We start from the raw sequence: 20,723 nt of genomic DNA on the forward strand, positions 1-20,723 counted from the left end.
AGAAAGAATCTCAATGTTTTTATGTTGAGATGAGGGGTGGGGATGGGGTGGTATTAGAAAGGGAGAGAATTGCTGTGTTCAGACTGTGAGTTATTCTACTGAGAATTTTAATTTTACTTTATTTAGAAAACAAAGATATATTTTCTGGAAACTTTGAAAGTTGGGACTTACTATTGGTGTGAAAAAAACTTCAATTTGGCACAGTATCAGGGAGGTACTAAATCTTGAAGATAGGTTTCCTATGGGTCTTCTTGGTTTAAAATGAAAGGAATTAAGTAATGGTTTTAGGATAAGTAAGAAATAAATGTGTACAATGCTCCAGCAGCTGTAGGTTAACAAGAGAGCTTATGCAATTTGTGTAGTTAAAACAGTTTTGGGTACTTTTCCCATATCATGTACTTTGCCCTACTCAAACATGATTTTGCGATCTCCTAATTTTAATATCAAAACACTAGGCCCAAATGGTGCTATTGTTAGCCGAGAATACTGTCAATAACTGATCAGAATATGAGCCTGTTGCCTTTCTCTTTTTTTATTGAGACAGAGTCTTGCTCTGTCACCCAGGGTGGAGTGCAGTTTCACTGTGTCGGCTTACTGCAACCTCCGTCTCCTGGGTTCAAGCAATACTCCTGCCTCAGCCTCCCGAGTAGCTGGGATTACAGGTGTCTACCACCACGCCCGGCTAGTTTTTATATTTTTAGTAGAGATGGGATTTCACCATGTTGACCAGGCTGGTCTTGAACTCCTGACCTGCCTCGGCCTCCCAAAGTGCTGGGATTACAGGTGTGAGCCACCGTGCCCAGCCTTTTTTTTTTTTTTGAGACGGAGTTGTGCTCTGTCACCCAGGCTAGAATATAATGGCGCGATCTTGGCTTACTGCAAGCTCCGCCTCCTGGGTTCAAGCAATTCTCCTGCCTCAGCCTCCTGAGTAGCTGGGACTACAGGCACTGCCACCATGCCCAGCTGATTTTTGTATTTTTAGTAGAGACGGGATTTCACCATGTTGGTCAGGCTGGTCTTGAACTCCTGACCTCAAATGATCTGCCTGCCCCTGCCTCCCAAAGTGTTGGGATTACAGGCGTGAGCCACTGCGCCCACCTCCTTTCTCTTTTTGTGTCTTTCTTTTCTTTGTTGTAGGGAGGAGGAGGTGGAGACTACCACTTACTCCATTGTAAAGTAGTGTGATGTAGGTGCTGCCCTTGACTTTGTTTAATGTGACCGAGCCAGCCACTTTGGTCAACAGTGTTTTCTGTGGAGCCTTCCTCATTTCCCATACTTGGTTTTTTTTTTTTTTAAGAAGACTGAGAGTAAGGCAGTAAGCTGCAGTACCTACAGTGATTCAGACACAGAGTGGTGTTAGATTTCTGGTGGGAAATAGAATTGAAGTTACAAATAAATACTCTAGCTAAAGCAGAAGATTGCTTTCCTGACTGGTGCATTTACAAGCTGGGAAACTGTGGAAAACATCGACCCGCCAACTGTGTGGCTCATTGGCTCTTCTTTGGGCTTCGATGTTCTTCCTGATAAAAATAATAATTATGTTATTCCGATATGGTTGCCAAGCCGTTCGTGCTTCTCACTCTGCTTGTGACTATAAATGCTTCTGCAGCATGAATTGCTTTGTCTTTGATTTAATGTTTCGTAACATTTCAGTGTTGTGTTATCTGTGCTAATTTGTCGTTCTCTTCTCTTACTTTTCAGAATGGACTGCTGAATTATGAAGTATTTCAGACCCAATAGTAGAACATCACTCTGCCACTCACTCCTTTATCTCCTACTAGTTATTTAAATTGGACTTTTAATATCCTACCAGCTGCTCTTCAGACACACATGGTGCATTGTTGCCATTCCCCAGATTGCATCTTTGAAACACAGGCTCTTAGTAACCTTCAGCGAACAAAGAGGCAACCTCCCCGATACGTCTGCTGGGAGGGAGTCATCCTGACTGCCCTCTAGCTTTTGCTGGATCTGGATTTGAATTCCACTATGGAGCCTCGCATGGAGTCCTGCCTGGCGCAGGTGTTGCAGAAGGATGTGGGGAAACGATTGCAGGTTGGCCAAGAATTGATAGACTATTTCTCAGACAAACAGAAGTCTGCTGACCTTGAGCATGACCAGACCATGTTAGATAAACTTGTGGATGGACTTGCTACCTCTTGGGTGAACTCTAGCAATTACAAGGTAAGCTGTGCTTTAGAAGGCACTTTTGGAGGTGGCTGGGCTGCATTGGTAGATCAAAATTGACCCTTATAAAAATGCCTTGTAAGCAGTCAGCATGCTTCCTTGGTTTCCAGTAAGATACTCAATCAGATTGTGGCCTTGGGTTGTTTCATTCTGGAGAAGGTAGAGTTTTCTTTGATACTCATTGAAGATCAAAAAATTCTTACCCTTTAGCACTTTGACAGAAGGTCAAGTGAACAGATAAGGGGAGGCTTTTTTTTGCTGGAAAGTTGGCAAGCATTTGTAGCCTTGAAGTTAATGTGTATATTGTGTTTTGCAGCAAATAGGTCCTGAGACCTTGGTGAGTTGCCCTTTATAAATAACAAATGTCTTCACTGATTTTCTCTGGGGGATTGAATTGGTAATAGGGTGTGGAGCATTTTACCTTCAGGTCACTGTTGTGAAGCTGGCCCAGGTACCTGGACAGAAATAGGTTGTCAAGGACTTTTCTGTGACCTGTGTGTAATGGCCTAGAGGATATCCTTCAGGATATAAAGGTCAAGGCTGTTCATGTGACCTTGGCAGGGGCTGGGGGTGGGGGCCAGGTCCCATGGGTCAAATGAGTTGTGAAGGTTGACCATTTTACCTTTCAAAGACAGTTTTTGTGAATGAAAACTAGATTGAACTTGAAGTGCTGAAGAGGTGGTGTTCCTCTCTCTGCTTCCTCCCCTATCCCCATCCCCTTACTCTCTCCTTCCTCCCCTATCCCCATCCCCTTACTCTTTTCATTTCCCTAGAGGGTGGCCCCTTTGGGTCAAGATTGAGATGGAAGGAAGAGTGGAAAGCTTGCACGACTGCTAATAGGTGCTATAGACGTTGTTGAAGGGGCTTACAGAAATAGAATATTTTGTGCTGTTTTCATTGACTCAATCTTTTGAGATTGGTTTGGACTTAAAAAGTCACAGGACTCCTTTGCTGTGGTATGTACTCTGTTTTCTAAATACGTTACCTATGGCCCTAATACTTCACTTATCACTGGATATAACATTTATCCTACCTGTCTTCATATATTTATTTTCGAGACTGAGTCTTGCTCTGTCACCCAGGCTGGAGTGCAGTGGCTCTATCTCGGCTGACTGCAACCTCCACCTACTGGGCTCAAGCAGTCCTCCCACTTCAGCCTCTCAAGTAGCTGGGACTACAGACATGCACCCCCATGCCCAGCTAATTTTTATATTTTTGTACAGACAAGGTTTTGCCATGTTGCCCAGGCTGATCTTGAACTCCTGGCCTCAAGTAAGCCACCCGCCTCCTCGTCCCAAAATGCTGGGATTATAGGCCTGTGCCACCGCGCCCAGCCTATCCTACCTGTCTTAAAACTCTGGCTAAAATTCTATTTCATTCATCTGTTTATTCACTTAGCTGAAATTATCGGTTGCTTCTTAACGTGTTTCGCATTGGTGCTGGATGGTGGGAGTGTTAAAAGAGATGAGAGGTGATAGAGTCTAGTCACTACAATTTTGTTCTTTCTTAAAAGTTATTTGTAAAAATTGACAAATAATTTTACATACTCGTGGGATACCTAATGATGTTTTGATGAATATAATTTGTAGTGATCAGGTCAGGTTAATTAGTATATCCATCATCTCAAACATTTATCATTTCTTTGTGTTGGGAACGTTTAATATCCTCCTTCTAGCTAATTGAAACTATATTACTGTTAACTCTAGTCATCCTACAGTGGTATATAACACCAGAAGTTATTCCTCCTGTCTAGCTGTAATTTTGTATTCTTTAACAAATCTCTTCCTACTCCTCTCTTCCTCCTATCCTTCCCAGCCTCTGCTATCCTCTCTTCTGCTTTTAACGTATGCGATCAACTTTTATTTAGCTTCACATATGAGTGAGAACATGTGGTGTTTAGCTTTCTGTTCCTGGCTTATTTCACTTAACATAATGCCCTCTAGTTCCATCCATGTTGGCTGTGAAAGACAGGATTTTATTCTTTTTCATGGCTGAATAATACTCCATTGAATATATATACCGTATTTTCTTTATCCATTCTCTGTTGTTGGACATGTAGGTTCATTCTTTGCTGTTGTGAATAGTGCTGCAGTGAACATGGGGGAGCAGATATCTCTTCCATATTCTGATTTCTTTTCATTTGGATAAATTCCCACTAGTGGGATTGCTGGATCCTATGGTAGTTCTGTTCATAGTTTTTTAAGGAACTTCCATACTGTTTTCCATAGTGGCTGTTCTAGTTTACTTTCCCACCAACAGTGGGAAAATAATAAATGCTGCATCCTCATTGGCATTTATTATTTTTTGTCTTTTTGATAATAGCCAACCTAACAGGGGTGAGATGATACCTCAGTGTGGTTTTGATTTGCATTTCCCTCATGATTAGTGATGTCGAACATTTTTTCATGTATTTGTTGGTCATTGGTATGTCTTTCTTTGAGAAATGTCTGTTCAGATTATTTGTCGATTTTAAAAATTGGATATATGTATTTTTTTCTGTTGAGATATTTGAGTTCCTTGTTTATTCTAGATATTAACCCCCGTCTGGCTGGTCCAATGGTAATGAGTTATCAGAATTTAACATAGTGTCACTAAAGTTGGTATATGACTCCCCACTGCTAAATTTAACTGGCTTCAAAAAAAAAAAATCTCCTGTCAGAGGAGTAATTTGCAAATATCTTCTCCCATTCTGTAGCTTGTCTTTTTACCTTGTTGTTTCTTGGTTGCCCTGAAGCTTTTTAGTTAATATAATCCCATTTGTTCATTTTTGGTTTTGTTTCTTGTGCTTTTGAGGTCTTACTTATAAAGTATTTTCCCAGACTAATGTCCTGAAACATTTCTTAAATGTTTTCATCTAGTAGTTTTATTGTTTTGAGTCTTACATTTAGGTCTTTGATCCATTTACACTTGATTTTGTATAGGGTGAGAGATGGGGATCTAGTTTATTCTTCTGCATCTAGATATCCAGTTTCCCCAGTATCATTTATTGAAGAGACTGGCCTTTCCCCAGTGAGTGTTCTTGGTACCTTTGTCAAAAGTCAGTTGGCCGTAGATACCTGGATTAATTTCTGTGTTCCCTGTTTTGTTCCATTGGCCTATGTGTCTGTTTTTATGACAGTACCAGGTTGTTTTGGTTATTACAGCTTTGTAGTTTACTTTGAGGTCTGTTAGTGTGATGCCTCTAGCTTTGTTCTTTTTGCTCAGGGTTGCTGTGGCTATTCAGGGTCTTTTGTGGTTCCATACAAATTTTGGGACTTTTTTTTCTATTTCTGTGAAGAATGTCATTGATATTTTGGTAGAATGGCATTCAATCTGTAGATTGCTATTGTCATTTTAACTATATTAATTCCTCCAATCCATGAGCATGTGATGTCTTTCTATTTGTTTGTATCCTCTTCAGTTTCTTTTATCAGTGTTTTATAGTTTTCCTTGTAGAGGTCTTTCATCTCCTTGTAGAGGTCTTTCATCTCCTTGGTTAAATTTATTCCTAGGTATTTTATTTTTGGTAGCTGTCATAAATGGAGTTGCCTCCTTCTTCTTTTGTTTTTTGGAGACGGAGTCTTGCTTTTTTGCCCAGGCTGGAGTGCAGTGGCATAATCTCAGCTCACTGCAACCTCCGCCTCCTGGGTTCAAGCGATTGTCCTGTCTCAGCTTCCCGAGTATCTGGGACTGTAGGCGTGCACCACCATACCCGGCTAATTTTTGTATTTTTAGTAGAGACGGGGTTTCACCACATTGGCCAGGCTGGTTTCGAACTCGTGACCTCTGGTGATCCACTCGCCTTGGCCTCCCGAAGTGCTGGGATTATAGGCGTGAGCCACTGTGCCCTGCCGGAATTGCCTTCTTGATTTCTTTTTTAGCTAGTTTGTTGTTTGGTGTATAGAAATGCTGCTCATTTTTGTATATTTTGTATCCTGTAACTACTGATTTCGGTCATCAGTGGTAAGAGTTTTTTGGTAGAATCTTTAGGTTTTTCTGTATATGAGATTATGTCATCTGCAAATAGGGACAATTTTACCTACTCTTTCCAATTTGGATGCCTTTTATTTCTTCTCTTGCCTAATTGCTCTGGGAAGGACTTCCAGTACTATGTTGAATAAGAGGGTGAGAGTGGGCATATTTATACTGTTAGTTCTTAAAAGCCGAAAGCGGGCTGGGTGCGATGGCTCATGCCTGTAATCCCAGCACTTTGGGCGGCTGAGGCAGGCAGATCATGAGGTCAGGAGTTCGAGACTAGCCTGGCCAACATGGTGAAACCCCATCTCTACTAAAAATACAAAAATTAGCCGGGCATGGTGGCACACGCCTGTAATCCCAGCTTCTCTGGAGGCTGAGGCAGGAGAATTGCTTAAACCCGGAGGCAGAAGTTGCAGTGAGCCAAGATCATGCCACTGCACTCCAGCCTGGGTGACAGAGCAAGACTCCATCTCAAAAAAAAAAAAAAAAAAGCTGAAAGCTTTTCCTCATTCAGTCAGATGTTATCTGTTATCTATGGTTGTTACATTTTTAAGGTCTGTGAAATCACCTTGTCTGTGTTTTTGAGTCACAACTCCACCACTTTTTCTGTGTGCATATTAGGATGCTTCTAAGAGTAATTGGAAACTGACTCAAATGACCTAAAGTTCTCCAAGGAAATCTAGTGTCTCAAATAAATCCAGTAGTAGTTAAGGCAATGTCCAGGGAAGGAGAGTATCTTCTTGTGCCTTTCACTTGGGGGAAGGAAACCTTTCTCAGAAGCTCCCCAGCAGACTTTTCTTTCATCACATTTGCCAGAGTGGCTTTGCGTGCCCACCTCAGCACCACTGGAAAACGAGTGTCCGTGATTTCTTTTGAATGTCATGCTTAACCTACTGGTCTTAAGTGGGGGCCTCCCTTGAGTGAAGCATGTGACCATGTGAAAGAGGGCAGATACTTGAATACTGTCAGGCTCCTAATAGGAAAAGGAGGTTTGGGATGGAACTGGGTTAGCATGGATGTTAAATTATTAGGTTGGTGCGAAAGTAATTGTCTTCAAGGAGCTCGTAGTCTATGGAGAGGAAACTGATAAACAAGTTACAGAACAGTGTAATGTGTGCAGTAATGCAAATACACAGAGTTCTGTGGGAAGACAGAAGAAGAAAGTAGTAACACTGTCTAAAGGAAATGAGAAGTTTGAAGGTTGGTTGGTTTTTCCAGAATGACATTTGCAGGGTTACAGAGGAGTGAAAGATTCAGACTTGACTCTTGGTGAAGTAATTCCTAAGCAAAGACAGATTAGTGTGAAGGAAAGTCAGGAAGTTGGAGTTTACCACTAACTTGCTTGTAACCATGGACAACTCAGTTAACCTGTTCGTACGATGCAGATGTTACACTAGATAATCTCTTGGGAGCCCTCAAGCTCTAATATGTTATATGACTTAATAGAGGTGGTCTTTGCACTCAAGGGCCATGTCTTATGGTTTGTAAGTTCTCTAAGTGTAGTGGCAGCATCTGCATGTTCACATCTGGAGCCCAGAGTATGGAACATTGTGGGTGCTCAACAAGTACTGGTTCCATGAGTGATCTCAGGAACATAGACTCCTCAGCCAGGTGTTGCTGGTGGCTTTACCGAAACCTGGAAACTACCTTTTAGTTCCTACTTCCCTTTTTTTCTTAATTATAAATCAAGATTTTAAAAATTGAATTCCTGAGGTACAGTTTCAGCTTTATTTGTCATTTCTTTAATAGATGATTCCTTTAATATTTTAGATTAAAGGGATTAGCTTTATATTTAACAAAACTTTGAAGCTTGGCTTCTTGGATTTTTTTTTTTTTTTTTGACAGAGTCTCACTCTGCCACCCAGGCTGGAGTGTAGTGGCACGATCTTGGCTCAATGTAACCTTTGCTTCCTGGTTCAAATGATTCTTGTGCCTCAGCCTCCTGAGTAGCTGGGATTACAGGCGTGTGCCACCATGTCTGGCTAATTTTTTTCTGTAGTTTTAGTAGAGACGGGGTTTTGCCATGTTGGCCAGGCTGGTCTCGAACTCCTGACTTCCAGTGATTTGGCTGCCTCGGCCTCTCAGAGTGCTGGGATTACAGGCATGAGCCACTACACCTGACCTTGTAACCTTGGCTTCTTGAACTTTTTTTTTTTTTAGACAGAGTCTTGCTCTGTCGCCCAGGCTGGAGTGCAGTGATGCAATCTAGGCTCACTGCAACCTCCGCCTCTTGGGTTCAAGTGATTCTTCTGCCTCAGCCTCCCGAGTAGCTGGGACTACAGGCATGCGTCACCACACCAGGCTAATTTTTGTATTTTTAGTAGAGACAGGGTTTTACCATATTGGCCAGGCTGGTCTTGAACTCCTGACTGCGTGATCCATCTGCCTCGGCTTCCCAAAGTGCTAGGATTACAGGTGTGAACCGCCATGCCCGGCCTTTTATTTATTTATTTATTTATTTTTTTAATTAAGGGCTTTCTTTTAAAAAGAGAATGGAAAGGTAATTTTGGCTTGCCCAACAATAGTACTTGTGTGTTGTTATTTCTTTTCTTAACAGGGAAGGTAGATGAATGTCAGCTCAATTGCTTATTAAAAAAAATATGGCCAGGCGTAGTGAATCACGCCTGTAATCCCAGCACTTTGGGAGGCCCAGGCGGGCGGATCACAAGGTCAGGAGTTCAAGACCACCCTGGCCAACATGGTGAAACCCCGTATCTACTAAAAATACAAAAATTAGCCGGGCCTGGTGACACATGCTTGTAGTGCCAGCTACTCAGAGGCTGAGGCAGGAGAATTGCTTGAACCTGGGAGGCAGAGTTTGCAGTGAGCTGAGGTCATGCCACTGCACTCTAGCCTGAGCAACAGAGCGAGACTCCATCTCAAAAAAAAAAAAAAAAAAAAAAAAAAGTGGCTGGAGCTTCAGTATCTTTGCATTTAACTGTTCCTTAACAGATAAATGTGTATGTGGTATTAATGGCAATTTAATGGCTACCATTTATTCCTTACTTAGTTTGAGGTATGTTAATCTGTCTTACCTCATGTAGTCTTTATAACAACCCTGCAGGGTAAATAGATAGTGGTGTCCTAATTTTATACAGGAAGTAACTGAGGCCCAGAAATAATGAGGCAATTTTAACTAGTGATTATGGAACTAGATTTAAATATAGGTCCCTGATTTTCTGGCTAGTGCTGCTTTCATAAGAACAGGGTTTAGTGAACTTTTCCTTAAAACCCAGATAGTACATATTGTAGGCTTCGTGAGACCATATGCTCTTTGAAATATTCAACTAATATGAGTCACTGTATTGCAAAAGCAGTGACAGGTAATAGGTAAATGAACGGGCTTGGCTGTGTCCAGTAAAACTTGATCTGCAGAAACAGGCTGAGGGCCACTTTGGCCCTTGGATCATGGTTTGCCTATCCCTTCACTAGAACATTGAGTACCAACTGTGTGCCACTTAGGTAAACACTTTTTCCTTCAGTGGTGAGAACCATTAGTGATTCATCTGGGAGATGGGTAGGAAGGCTTATCATTTGCATATAATTTGGGAATAGGGGAGAGCATTCGTTTGGATTAAATAGATCACGTTTGGTTTTAGACTACCTTATGTGATACTTCAGAAAAACTTGCCTCTCTCACTCAGACTCGTATTAGGATCAGTTTGAATTCTGTTAGCTTACTGCTAATCATCTACAGGGAGCTGGCTTGGACTTTCTTTGGTGGTAGAAGCCATCTGTGGGTTGAGTAATTGGTTATTTAAATAAGCATACATTCAGAACAGCACTGTGCTACACCATGGGGGTGCTGTTCAACATGGAAGAATTTGTGAAGGTTCCATGTTGTCATAGTGACCATGGGAATCCTGGCAGGAGACATTAAATAATAAAAATAACCCCAAATTTGGAATATGGCTGTCCTCATTGATCTGTTCGCCTCTTCCTGTCTGCCTTGATTAAAACTTTCTGAAAGGGAAAAATGGTGGGGATAGGTTCTTGCACTCATTTCCAGCTGCTTCTGTTCTTCCTTCTTCCCTCTTCAGGTGAGAAGAGATGAAATGTTAAGAATGACCTGTCCTGGAGAGACTGCCTGGGCTATACAACCGGAGGGAATTGGGGGGGACTTATGCTACGCAGTTTTCTTGGGTCATCTTGACAGCTTTGATTCTGCGCAGCAGTGCAGTAACATGCAGCCTCACATCCACACCACACCACACCAGTGCAAGTACCTGCACCTTTACTGGGCTCATTGGAAACAACGCTTCCTAGCAGGGGCTTGGTGCTTTTTGTGAATACAGCCCCACAGGCCTTTCTCCGCAGTTTCAAAATTCAAAACACTCTGAAAGCCTGCTGTTTTTCATTACTAATTTGCCATTTGACCTGAAGTGAACTGACATGAGACTATTTATGGTCTGTATTTACCTGGCTAGGCTGTGTTTCACTACAAAATATTAATGTGCTTGATTGTGGGTTGCTGCCCTGGATTCTGTTCAAGGGGCTATATTATACCCCCCGACACACATACACACACACACACACACACACACACACACACACACACACACAATCTCTGTCTCTCTCTGTGCACTATTTTACCTTCCTAAAAATTTGAAAAATTCTGTATTCCAGAATGTATCTGGCCTCTAGAGTTTTGGATAAGCAATTGTGGACCTGTATTTAATACTGTAGAATAATAATGATAGTCTATGGCTGTGGTGCATTTACTGTGAGCCAGAAATTGTGCTAAATATGTGTTCATTTTTTAAATTATAATTACCATATGAGACAGACATTATTTTTCCCATTTTACACCTGAGAAGACTGATGCTGAAAAAATTAGCTAACTTGTTCCAGGTGATAAAGCTAGTAATTAAGATTTCTGAGACTTGAACTCAAGTCCTTATGCAGCGATCAGAGTTAAACAAACACGTATGATGTGCCAGTTGCTACACTTATGCAGTAGGGAAAAACTGGGTGCGGTCCCGGCCTAGTGCCTAGGCTGTCTAGGTCTGTCCAATCTGTGTGGGCTTCATCTCCATGCACATTTGGCTCAAGGCCATTCTGTGCTGCCTTATGTTTGAAATTTGTGGATTCCCTGTTAACCCAGAGTTTCCTTTGTCTCTGCCCTGTGGTCTGATTGGAGGGACACGTAGGGCATATGAGAGGACAGTGCACAGTGTAGGATAGGAAATAATTCAGTGCTAAATTGCATCATAGGAATTTGTATAAATTCTGTCATGTGGAGAAAGAAAAAATGTTAGGGTATGCTTAGTTAGAGAGGCCTTGACAGAGAAGTGGGATTAAATGGGGTTATAAAGAACCAAAAGGTGTAAGCTGCAGAGGGTTCTGAAAAAGTCTTTCTTCCTTTCCTGTTTCTCCCTTTCTGGGTAGCATTTTCTTGGTAGACTGTAGAAGATTTAGTCTCTCCTAAGCTGCTTTACAGAGCACATGATACCCCTGGATCAAGTGTGTTTATGGGCAGGAGGACACTGTGTTGACAGATAAGGGAGGTTCCTCTCATTTCCTTTGCCTATCTCCAAAACCTTGGCTTTCATTGAGGGTTTTATTTTCCCCCTTGTGTCCTTGAGAGGAGAGCCAGAAAAGATTATTGGATTCATATTAAGTGACTTCTGTTTCCTTTTCTGGCAGTCCCCTCGCTGCTGCCACCAAGTGACACATCCTTTCAGAGACTGTCCATTCTTTCCAGGTTTTCCTTGCAGTGTTTGTCCTGTTGGCTGTAGGAGGTGAATTTCTATGGTGTAATCTAAAAAGACAGGTGCCTCTGTCATAAGTAGAAAAGCTACAGTTAGCAGCACTAAGCAAAAGCAAAAAACCTTAGGAAAGGTTATTTCAAGAAAATTTATGTGGATTGTTGGTAAAAATGGTGTCCTTGATGTATGTAATTAGTGGCATTTCTTCCTAAATGTGTTTACCTATATGCAAGGGCAACAAAGTGTACTGGAAATATTTTAGATTTGAGTGTGAATTGTCTGGATTCCTGTTCTGGCTCTGCCACTCATATCTTTGAGCAGGTAGCTTTCTCTCTAGAATGTATTTCCTCACCTGTAAAATGAGTCTGATGATATTTACTACATAGAGGATTCAGTAAGCCCATGTATATAAGGTGCCAGTGTAGTCTTTTAATATGTGGCATGTGGTCAGTAAAAGGAAGTTGACGAAAATGTATGTTATTGGGCCAAATAATCATAAAATCTGAGGAAAGTTAACTTTTATGTGGGACTGAGGTTACATGTTTTCTTGTGGCCTTGTCAGTTAGCCTTTGCCCTGGAACAGAGGCCCTGGGTCTCTTGTAATAAGATACGAATCCATCAGTTGTGCAGTGTTGATAATAAACTCCCTGAGTAGAGCAGCAGCTGGCTGGGAAGTCTGTGAAAGGTGAGTTGAAAACCGACTGGTGTAAACCAACCCATTGACTGAGGCCCCCTGTTTTAGGAAGATTTCACTTGTTTGTAAAATTTTTAACACTTATACTTTCCCTTGTTTCTGAAAACTAAAAATTTAAATAAGGATACATGCAACAGAAGAAGTAATAAAAATTGAATGTCAAGACAGAAAGAAAAACAGCTGGAGTGAGAACATGAAGTCAACAATGAGGCTAATGATTAACAGCTAATGTTTACTAGTAGCTAACACTTATTAAGCACCATTATGTGCTAGACACTGTTAAGCGTTTTGCATGCATTGCCTTGTAATTATGACATAGATGCTGTATGATAAGCCCTGTGATTATTCCCATTCTTTAACTGGGGACACTGAAGAAACTTCCCCGAGGTTACATGACTAGAAGGTGTCAGAGGCAGGATTTTAGTCTGAATAAAGTGTCAGAGGCAGGACTTTAGAACCCACCACTGAAGCAATATGCAGTATTTTCTTTATAATTTTGTAGCAGAGGTAATAGTAGCATTTATTGGAGCATAAAAGAAGGGTGTGGATGCACCCCATAGATCATTTCTTAAAGGGAGCGAGTTTTGAATGAGAGAGAAGCAACTTATTTTCGACTTTAATAAAAGATATTTAAGAGGAATATATTTAAAATAGTTCTTTGGTTCTATTAGAATCATGACCATACATACTTTTTAAACTTTTTATTGCAGAAAATATTCAGACATGTGGGAAAACATCAGAAAACAGTTAAAAGAATTTTCATGTATGTTTCACCTGGACCCCAGTGTTAACTCTTTATCACATTTGTCTTATTTTCTCTATTATTATGCTTATTGTAATCATTTGAGAGTAATAGACACAGTGCTCCATTGCAATACACACATGCTGTGTTCTAAGAACAGTGGTTCTTAGAAATGAGGTCATTCATTTATATAATGTTAGTACAGCTATGTAAATCAGGATTAAGATTGATTGACTACTAATACCTTTGATGAGACATACTCACATTTCACCTGTTGTCATGCTAATGTCCTTTATAGCAACAAGAAAAAAATTTTTTAATCCTGTTTCATGATCTAGTCTTGGAGCGCAATGGTGTGATCTCGGCTCCCTGCAACCTCCCTGTCCCTGGATCAAGTGATTCTCCTGCCTCAGCCTCCCAAGTAGCTGGTATTATAGGTATGCACCACTTTGCCCAGCTAATTTTGAATTTTAGTAGAGGCAGAATTTTACCATGTTGGTCAGGCTGGTCTCGAACTCCTGACCTCAGGTGATCCACCCGCCTCGGCCTCCCTAAGTGCTGGGATTACAGGCGTGAGCCACCGCGGCCGGCCATAGTTTCCTTTACTCTGGAACAGTTCATTGTCAGTCTTTCCTTATTTTTATTGACTTAATAATTTTGAAGAATTAGGTCACCTTACTGTGTGTAGTTCTTCAATTTGATGTTGTTTGATGCTTCTTCCTGGTTAGATGACGTTTATACAGTTTTGGCAGGAATTCTGTAGATATGACATACCCTTCTCAGTGCTTCACATCAGGAGGGACACGGTATCTCTTCCTCCTACGTGGTTAAAGAGGTGTTTGCCAGGTTTCAAAAAGTTACTTTTTCCCCATCTTTCTAATTAATAGGTATCTTGTGGGGAGATACTTCAAGACTGTATAAATATCCTATTACTCATCAAACTTTCACCTGTAGCTTCAGGATCCGTTGATGATTTTTACCTAAAACAGTTATTAATTACTATGCTGGTTGCCAAACGGTGATTTTCTAGTTCAACATTCCTTCTTCATTTATTAGTTGGATTCATATGTTTTTGAAATGCATATCCTATGTTGGCTTCATATATTTTTGAAATGTATAGAAAGAGTGAAGTGTATATTTTTTGGTAGTTATCACAAAAAGGAACTACTGTGAAGGAGAAAAAAGTGTTTAAAATTAATGTTACTTAGGTACATTCATATTCATGCATTATTTAAGGCAACCTAATAATTTAGTGAACATGTAATAATGCGATGAAGTTTGGTTTGAGCCTGAAGTTAAAATGGAGCGATGGCTAGCTAAAAGTTTTCATAAATATTATTAAGGGAATATAAAAAGACATGTAATAGCAAAATATCTTCCTGGAGTTAGCAGGATATTAAAGGATGCTTTGTAAGAGGAGAAGAATAGCAAAACATGCACATGGATGACACGGTCTGAGTGTAAGTGAGATCCAGGTTATTCAGCTGTAGACAGAACTCACCAGCTTGAACTGTGGGCTAAGGGAATTGTCAGACAGCATTGGAGTAAAAAGAAAACCAAGCTGGCAGGCCCTACCCAGTTACCTGTTTAACAGGTTAGGCAGAGGGAGAGTCTGTGACAAGGATCATGGTAAGAAATCCAGAAAAATCAGGTGAAAATGGCTCCAAGTAGAGAATGGGAGGTCAACCTGGAAGAATTATTTCAGCTACAGCTGCATTTTACGTGGGATTTTGGGAAGGAGCAAAGAGGGAGCTGTTAAAAGGTAGCTGTCCATTGTGGAGCAAATAGATATGGTTATACATGGGGAGGAAGTTCTTTGATGATTGGTAGGAATCTCTCGGTGTTTAACCATCCTTAAAAGCTTTGTGCATGAGATGGTCTTTAGGATTCTTTTGGATGAGGGACAAGAGATAGCTCAGCCGGCTCCATGAAGGAAGCTGTTCAGTGTCCTTCGTAGAGATAATATTCTGAGATACAAGTGGCCTGGCTGTGCACCAGTGAGGCTGAGCACATTTCCTAGGTGGGGGAGCCCTGAGGGCAATTGAGAGACTTCCCTGCAGCACTGTAGTGTAGGACCTTAGTACTGATTTGCAGGGCAGTGGAAGCCATTGAAAGACCTCAGGGAGAGGTGTCTGGGTCTCACCCAGACACCGCAGCAGTGGGTGCTAAAGATTGTCTGATGAAGGCTTTGTGGACTAGGACTAAGAGGAAGTGAAGGAGAAGCTAATTTGGGTAATGGCGTTAGGGAGGACGACGACCTGGTGGTTTTTGGTATTAGTGTGCATATGTGAAGGACTGGGATGAATTTGATAATTGTTTGAGATTTCAGGCTTCATGATACAATTTATTGGCTGTGGATAGCCTTGTGAAAAAAGATGTCCAAGTTCTTTTTCTGCATAGTGCATCTGATTTCTTTTTGATTTAGAGAAGTAATTTTTAAAAATCAAATAATTTTTGAAGAACATTTAGAAAAATAGCCATGGAGATATTTTTGTCTTTGACTTCTTACTTTGGCTGAGAATCCTAAGCTTATGTTCTTTGTGATTTATACATATATCTTGGGAACAACCTTTTTCAAACACATTTCTGGAGGCTGCTTAGAGGATTTTTGCAAATGATAATAAATTTTTTTTTGTTTTTATTACAGTAAAAGTAATGTGTACTTATTGTATAAACAGGAACATATTTTTTAAAAGTTGTAATGAAAAAATTAAAATCACTCAGTCTTTTGCCCTGAGATAAGTATCTTATTGTTTATATCCGTAGAAAAAAGATGGAAAGAATATTTATGTAAGACCGATCATGCTCTCTTGTCAGCTGTTTGAGTTAAACGTGTGTCATGATCATCTTAGCAATAAGTAAGTTATATCACTTATAAGATGATTTAAAATATTTTTAATGTAACACTCTCTTCTATACATGTGTAGCTTTCATTTCCTTTTCTGTACATGGTTGCTATCATCCAAGTGGTTTCTCATCTTTTGGCCAGAGCATCACTGCACTGACATCCCTGTACATACGTGTTTCTGCCCTCTTGTGTACCTCTGCGCTGGAAGTTCTGAAAAGCTGAACTGCTGGTTCAGAGTCTGGCAGATTGCCCGCCCGTCAGTGTTGCAGGAGTGCCTCCATATTAATCCTGGGTGTTACCATTTCTCTTGATATTTTTCCTTTGGAATGGGCCAAAGATATCTGTTTGTTGCTAGGTGCAGCAATGGAGACTATTTCTTCTGCTTCTAATCTTTCAGATAAGAGCACATTTTAAGAGGAAATGAGGTAAATAAAATGGTTTTATTTTTGTTGATCTCATTTCCCCCTTAACTGATTGATGAAAATTGTCTGTCTGAGGTGTATTACACATTTGCAGAGCAGGAGATGCCTATATGCAGAGGAGGAAGACCTGATACCTCAACGATGTGCACATTGAAATGGATCTATTTGGGTCTATTTGTTGTTATTTAATCCAGTTATCTTTTTTTTTTTCCTCCACAAAATGAGGATAGTATTGATTTATCTCCCAATGGAGTTGTGAGAAAAAAACATCAAAATTCATTTCTTTGGAATATTCCACTCTTTTTTCCAAGTGCTTTCACACCTACTATAACCTAATAAATATCAGCTCATCTTAACTGGGCTAAATTGGAAGATGGTAAATAATACTGTCAAATACGTAGTGGTATTTTTTGTTGTTGTTGTTGAGACAGAGTTTCACTCTTGTCACCCAGGCTGGAGTGCAATGGCGTGACCTCGGCTCACTGCAACCTCTGCCTCCTAGGTTCAAGCGATTCTCCTGCCTCAGCCCCCTGAGTAGCTGGGACTACAGGCGTGCACCACCACACCCGGCTAATTTTTGTATTTTTAGTAGAGACAGGGTTTTACCATGTTGGCTAGGCTCGTCTCAAACTCTTGACCTTAGGTGATCCGCCTGCCTTGGCCTCCCAAAGTGCTGGGATAATAGGCGTGAGCCACCACACCAGGCCCATAGTGATATGTTTTTGTTGGGTAGTGAGGGGTAAGTATGTGATTTTATTTGATTCTCCATATGATTCTAGCCTAACTAAAGAATGTTTTTCAAAAAACACCTTTGTAGAGAAAACGATGGTCAGTAATCTTTCTGATCATAGGAGGCAAGTCAGATGGATGGGCATGTCACTGGCCAGCGTGGTGGTTGAGATCGCTCTGGAGACAGCACTGCAAACTAGGTGGCGAGAACCGTGTTTCTGTCTGCCCCGTGGCTGCATTCTTGGATATAGGCCTCTCTTCAGTGTTGTGTTCATGCTGTTTATGACTCCAGCTCACATCTTGCAGCTCCACTATCAGAAGACTGAGTTTCTCTTTTCCCAGCTTGGAGTGAAACCACCACAAATCCCCAAACAATCCCTGTAAACCCTCAGCCCATACATTGTAGCCGGGGAGACATGGCTGTGCACGAAAATGGTCGCTCCCACTCATGTAAAGGGACAGGGCAAGGAGTACCAGGTCTCCTAAAAGAAGCGGGGCTCAGCTGGGGGCAAATGGCCCATGTGTGACCCCCGGGGGAATCATGAACTTCATACTTTAGATTGCTTGGGGAAGGCCTGGGGTCTAGTGGAAGCCTCAGGCATTGGGATCAGAGGTCAGGGTTTGAATCGCAGCTCTCTACTTACTGTTTGTGTGGATTTAGACATGCCATTGAGCCTTCATTTATTGTCCATAAGAGGAGACTACTGCATACTTCGTGGAGACCCGAGGCATGCCCAGGCACTGCACAGTGCTTGGCATAATACGTCTCTGTGTTTGTACTTTATTTCCTTTATTTTCTCTTCTGATGATCCTTCATTATTTGGGCTTTCAGCTGTGTTATCAAGCAAGAACTTTTCCAACTTTCCAACCTGTTTAAACTGAAGATTTATCCTTAGTGATTATACTAAATTTTGTAATTCTACTTGCAAAATACTAGTGTTTTTATGGCATGATGCCATTTTTTCTATATAAATGTGAAGTTTGAATTCTTTAGGTATTGGTATGTATAAGGGATTATATTCTGCTTTAAGACATCATACATAACACTTACCACATAAATTTAAAACCATGTTGTTGTTTTAAACTTGTTTAAAACCATCACAGGTATTGTGTTGTGGGGAATGGGAGTTAAACTAGTGAAGTTCAGCTTCTTTTTTTTTTTTTATTTTTTGAGACTGAGTCTCACTCCGTTGTCCAGGCTGGAGTACAGTGGCGCGATCTCGGCTTGCTGCAGTCTCTGCCTCCCGGGTTCAAGTGATTCTCCTGCCTCAGCCTCCTGAGTAGCTGGGACTACAGGCGCGTGCCAGTACACCCGGCCACTTTTTGTATTTTTAGTAGAGATGGGGCTTTCACTATGTTAGCCAGGCTAATCTCGAACCTCCTGACCTCAGGTGGTTCGCCTGCCTCAGCCTTCCAAAGTGTTGGGATTACAGGCGTGAGCCACCTCGCCCGGCCAGCATTGAGCTTCTTATGTTTATTCATCACATATTTTTCTAAGAGCCAGTTTGCGCTCTTCTTTTAGAGGTCCCAAATGGAGGGGTTTTAAAATGAGAAGGGAAGGGGAGATGTTAAGGAAATTAAGAGGAGGATGTGGTAGTGGGGGTTAGGAAAGGGATGCTCCAGGACCAATTTCCAGCCCTGCCCTGGATCCAGGCAGGGGGATGTTCTAAGGATGGAGGGAGGGCGGGATTCCCTGCATACCTCTTACCCCTTAGGGTTCTGATCTATTCTCTCTCTCTCTTTTTTTTTTTTTGAAACAGAGTCTCATCCTATTGCCCAGGCTGGAGTGCAGTGGCGTGATCTCAGCTCACTGCAGCCTCCGCCTCCAGGGTTCAGGCAATTCTCCTACCTCAGCCTCCCAAGTAGCTGGGACTACAGGCTCACACCACTGTGCCTGGCTAATTTTTGTATTTTTAGTTTAGACAAGGTTTCACCACGTTGGACAGGCTGGTCTTGAGCTCCTGACCTTGTGATTCGCAAGTCTTGGCCTCTCAAAGTGCTGGAATTACAGGCGTGAGCCACTGTGCCCGGCCCCGATCTAGTCTTTTAAGGCCAGATCTTTCTTCCCTGGGATACTTTATTTTAGCCAGGATCAGCCAACTTGCTTGGTCATGCTACTTTGAGAAAAGTATGTTCAGAGCAGCTGGGAGAAAGCTGTGCGCTTCACAGTACATACTGCGTGGAGGCTGAGTGTATGCTACCAACCTAGGCCTCAGGGGCTTCAACGTGCAGCTCTTCATATACAATGAAGGAGAAGGATTTATGCTCACAGGGCCCCAAAGCACAGGTGGATGTGGGCACAATGGAAACACATTCGTGCACACTAAGGACAGTTGCCTTTTTTTTTTTAAATTCATATTGAGCATAGTTTAGTTTAAGAAAACCTTATGCCTATGCATACAGAAAAATCTGGTATGGCATATGCCAAACTATTAATAGCATATTTTTTAAGGGGGGTAGAGAGAATTATAGGGATTACTACTTTATAACTTCTTGTTGGAAAATTTTTAATACAACTATGATTTAAAATTTTTCTTTCTTTTTGAAGAATAGGGACCGGGTACAGTGTCTCACTCCTATAATCCCAGCACTTTGGGAGGCTGAGGCAGGTGGATTACTTGAGGTCAGGTGTCTGAGACCAGCCTGGCCAATATGGTAAAACCCCATCTCTATTAAAAATATAAAAAGTAGCCGGGCGTGGTGGCGTGTGCCTGTAATCCCAGCTACTTGGGTGGCTGAGGCAGGAGAATTGTTTGAACCCGGGAGGCTGAGGTTACAGTGAGCCGAGATCATGCCACTGCATTCCAGCCTGGATGACAGAGCAAGACTCTGTCTCAAAAAAAAAAAAAAAAAAAAGAATAAGGTCCTCAAAAATGTCAAAGTACATGTCAGCCGTATTTGTATTAGGTATGTGTTTGTTTCTTTCTGCCTGTGTCTGTTATCTTTAACTAAAGGAGCAAGTAGAGTAGTCAGGTTGAATGTGGCAGAATGGAAAGCCATCCAGAAGTCTGTTTTTCCCCCCAAGTAGCTATGCTCTTAAGAAACCTTAAGTATCTTGCTAGAAAGACTTTTTTTTTTTTTTTTTTTTTTTTTTTTGAGATGGAGTCTTGCTCTGTCGCCTAGGCTGGAGTGCAGTGGTGCGATCTCAGCTCACTGCAACCACCTCTGCCTCCTGGGTTCAAGTGATTCTCCTGGCTCAACCTCCGGAGCAGCTGGGACTACAAGTGCACACCACCATGCCCAACTCATTTTTGTATTTTTAGTAGAGATGGGGTTTCACCATGTTGGCCAGGATGGTCTTGATCTCTTGACCTCGTGATCTGCCTGCTTCGGCCTCCCAAAGTGCTGGGATTACAGGCAGGAGCCACCGCGCCTGGCCGAAAGACTTATTTTTATAGACTGAGATCTTGATTGCTTTCTCTATAAGGAAAATTGATCT

At 41.5% G+C, this 20,723-nt stretch overlaps 1 protein-coding gene across 27 annotated transcripts in view; it reads left to right on the forward strand.

Moving 5' to 3' along the window:
- Positions 1 to 20,723, forward strand: part of CLASP1 (cytoplasmic linker associated protein 1) — a 309,768-nt gene that overhangs the window by 44,567 nt on the left and 244,478 nt on the right. For all 27 annotated transcript variants that reach the window (XR_012421050.1, XR_012421051.1, XM_065525354.1 and 24 more), the window contains exon 2: positions 1,702 to 2,181. Coding sequence is in view for 25 of the 27 variants with exons in the window: in XM_065525354.1 (XP_065381426.1) it covers positions 1,987 to 2,181 (195 nt within the window). In the remaining 2 variants the exon portion in view is untranslated. The remainder of the gene's footprint in view (positions 1 to 1,701; positions 2,182 to 20,723) is intronic.

The sequence above is a fragment of the Macaca fascicularis genome, chromosome 12 (genome assembly GCF_037993035.2).
Source record: "Macaca fascicularis isolate 582-1 chromosome 12, T2T-MFA8v1.1".
In the NCBI taxonomy this organism is placed as follows: Eukaryota; Metazoa; Chordata; class Mammalia; order Primates; family Cercopithecidae; genus Macaca; species Macaca fascicularis.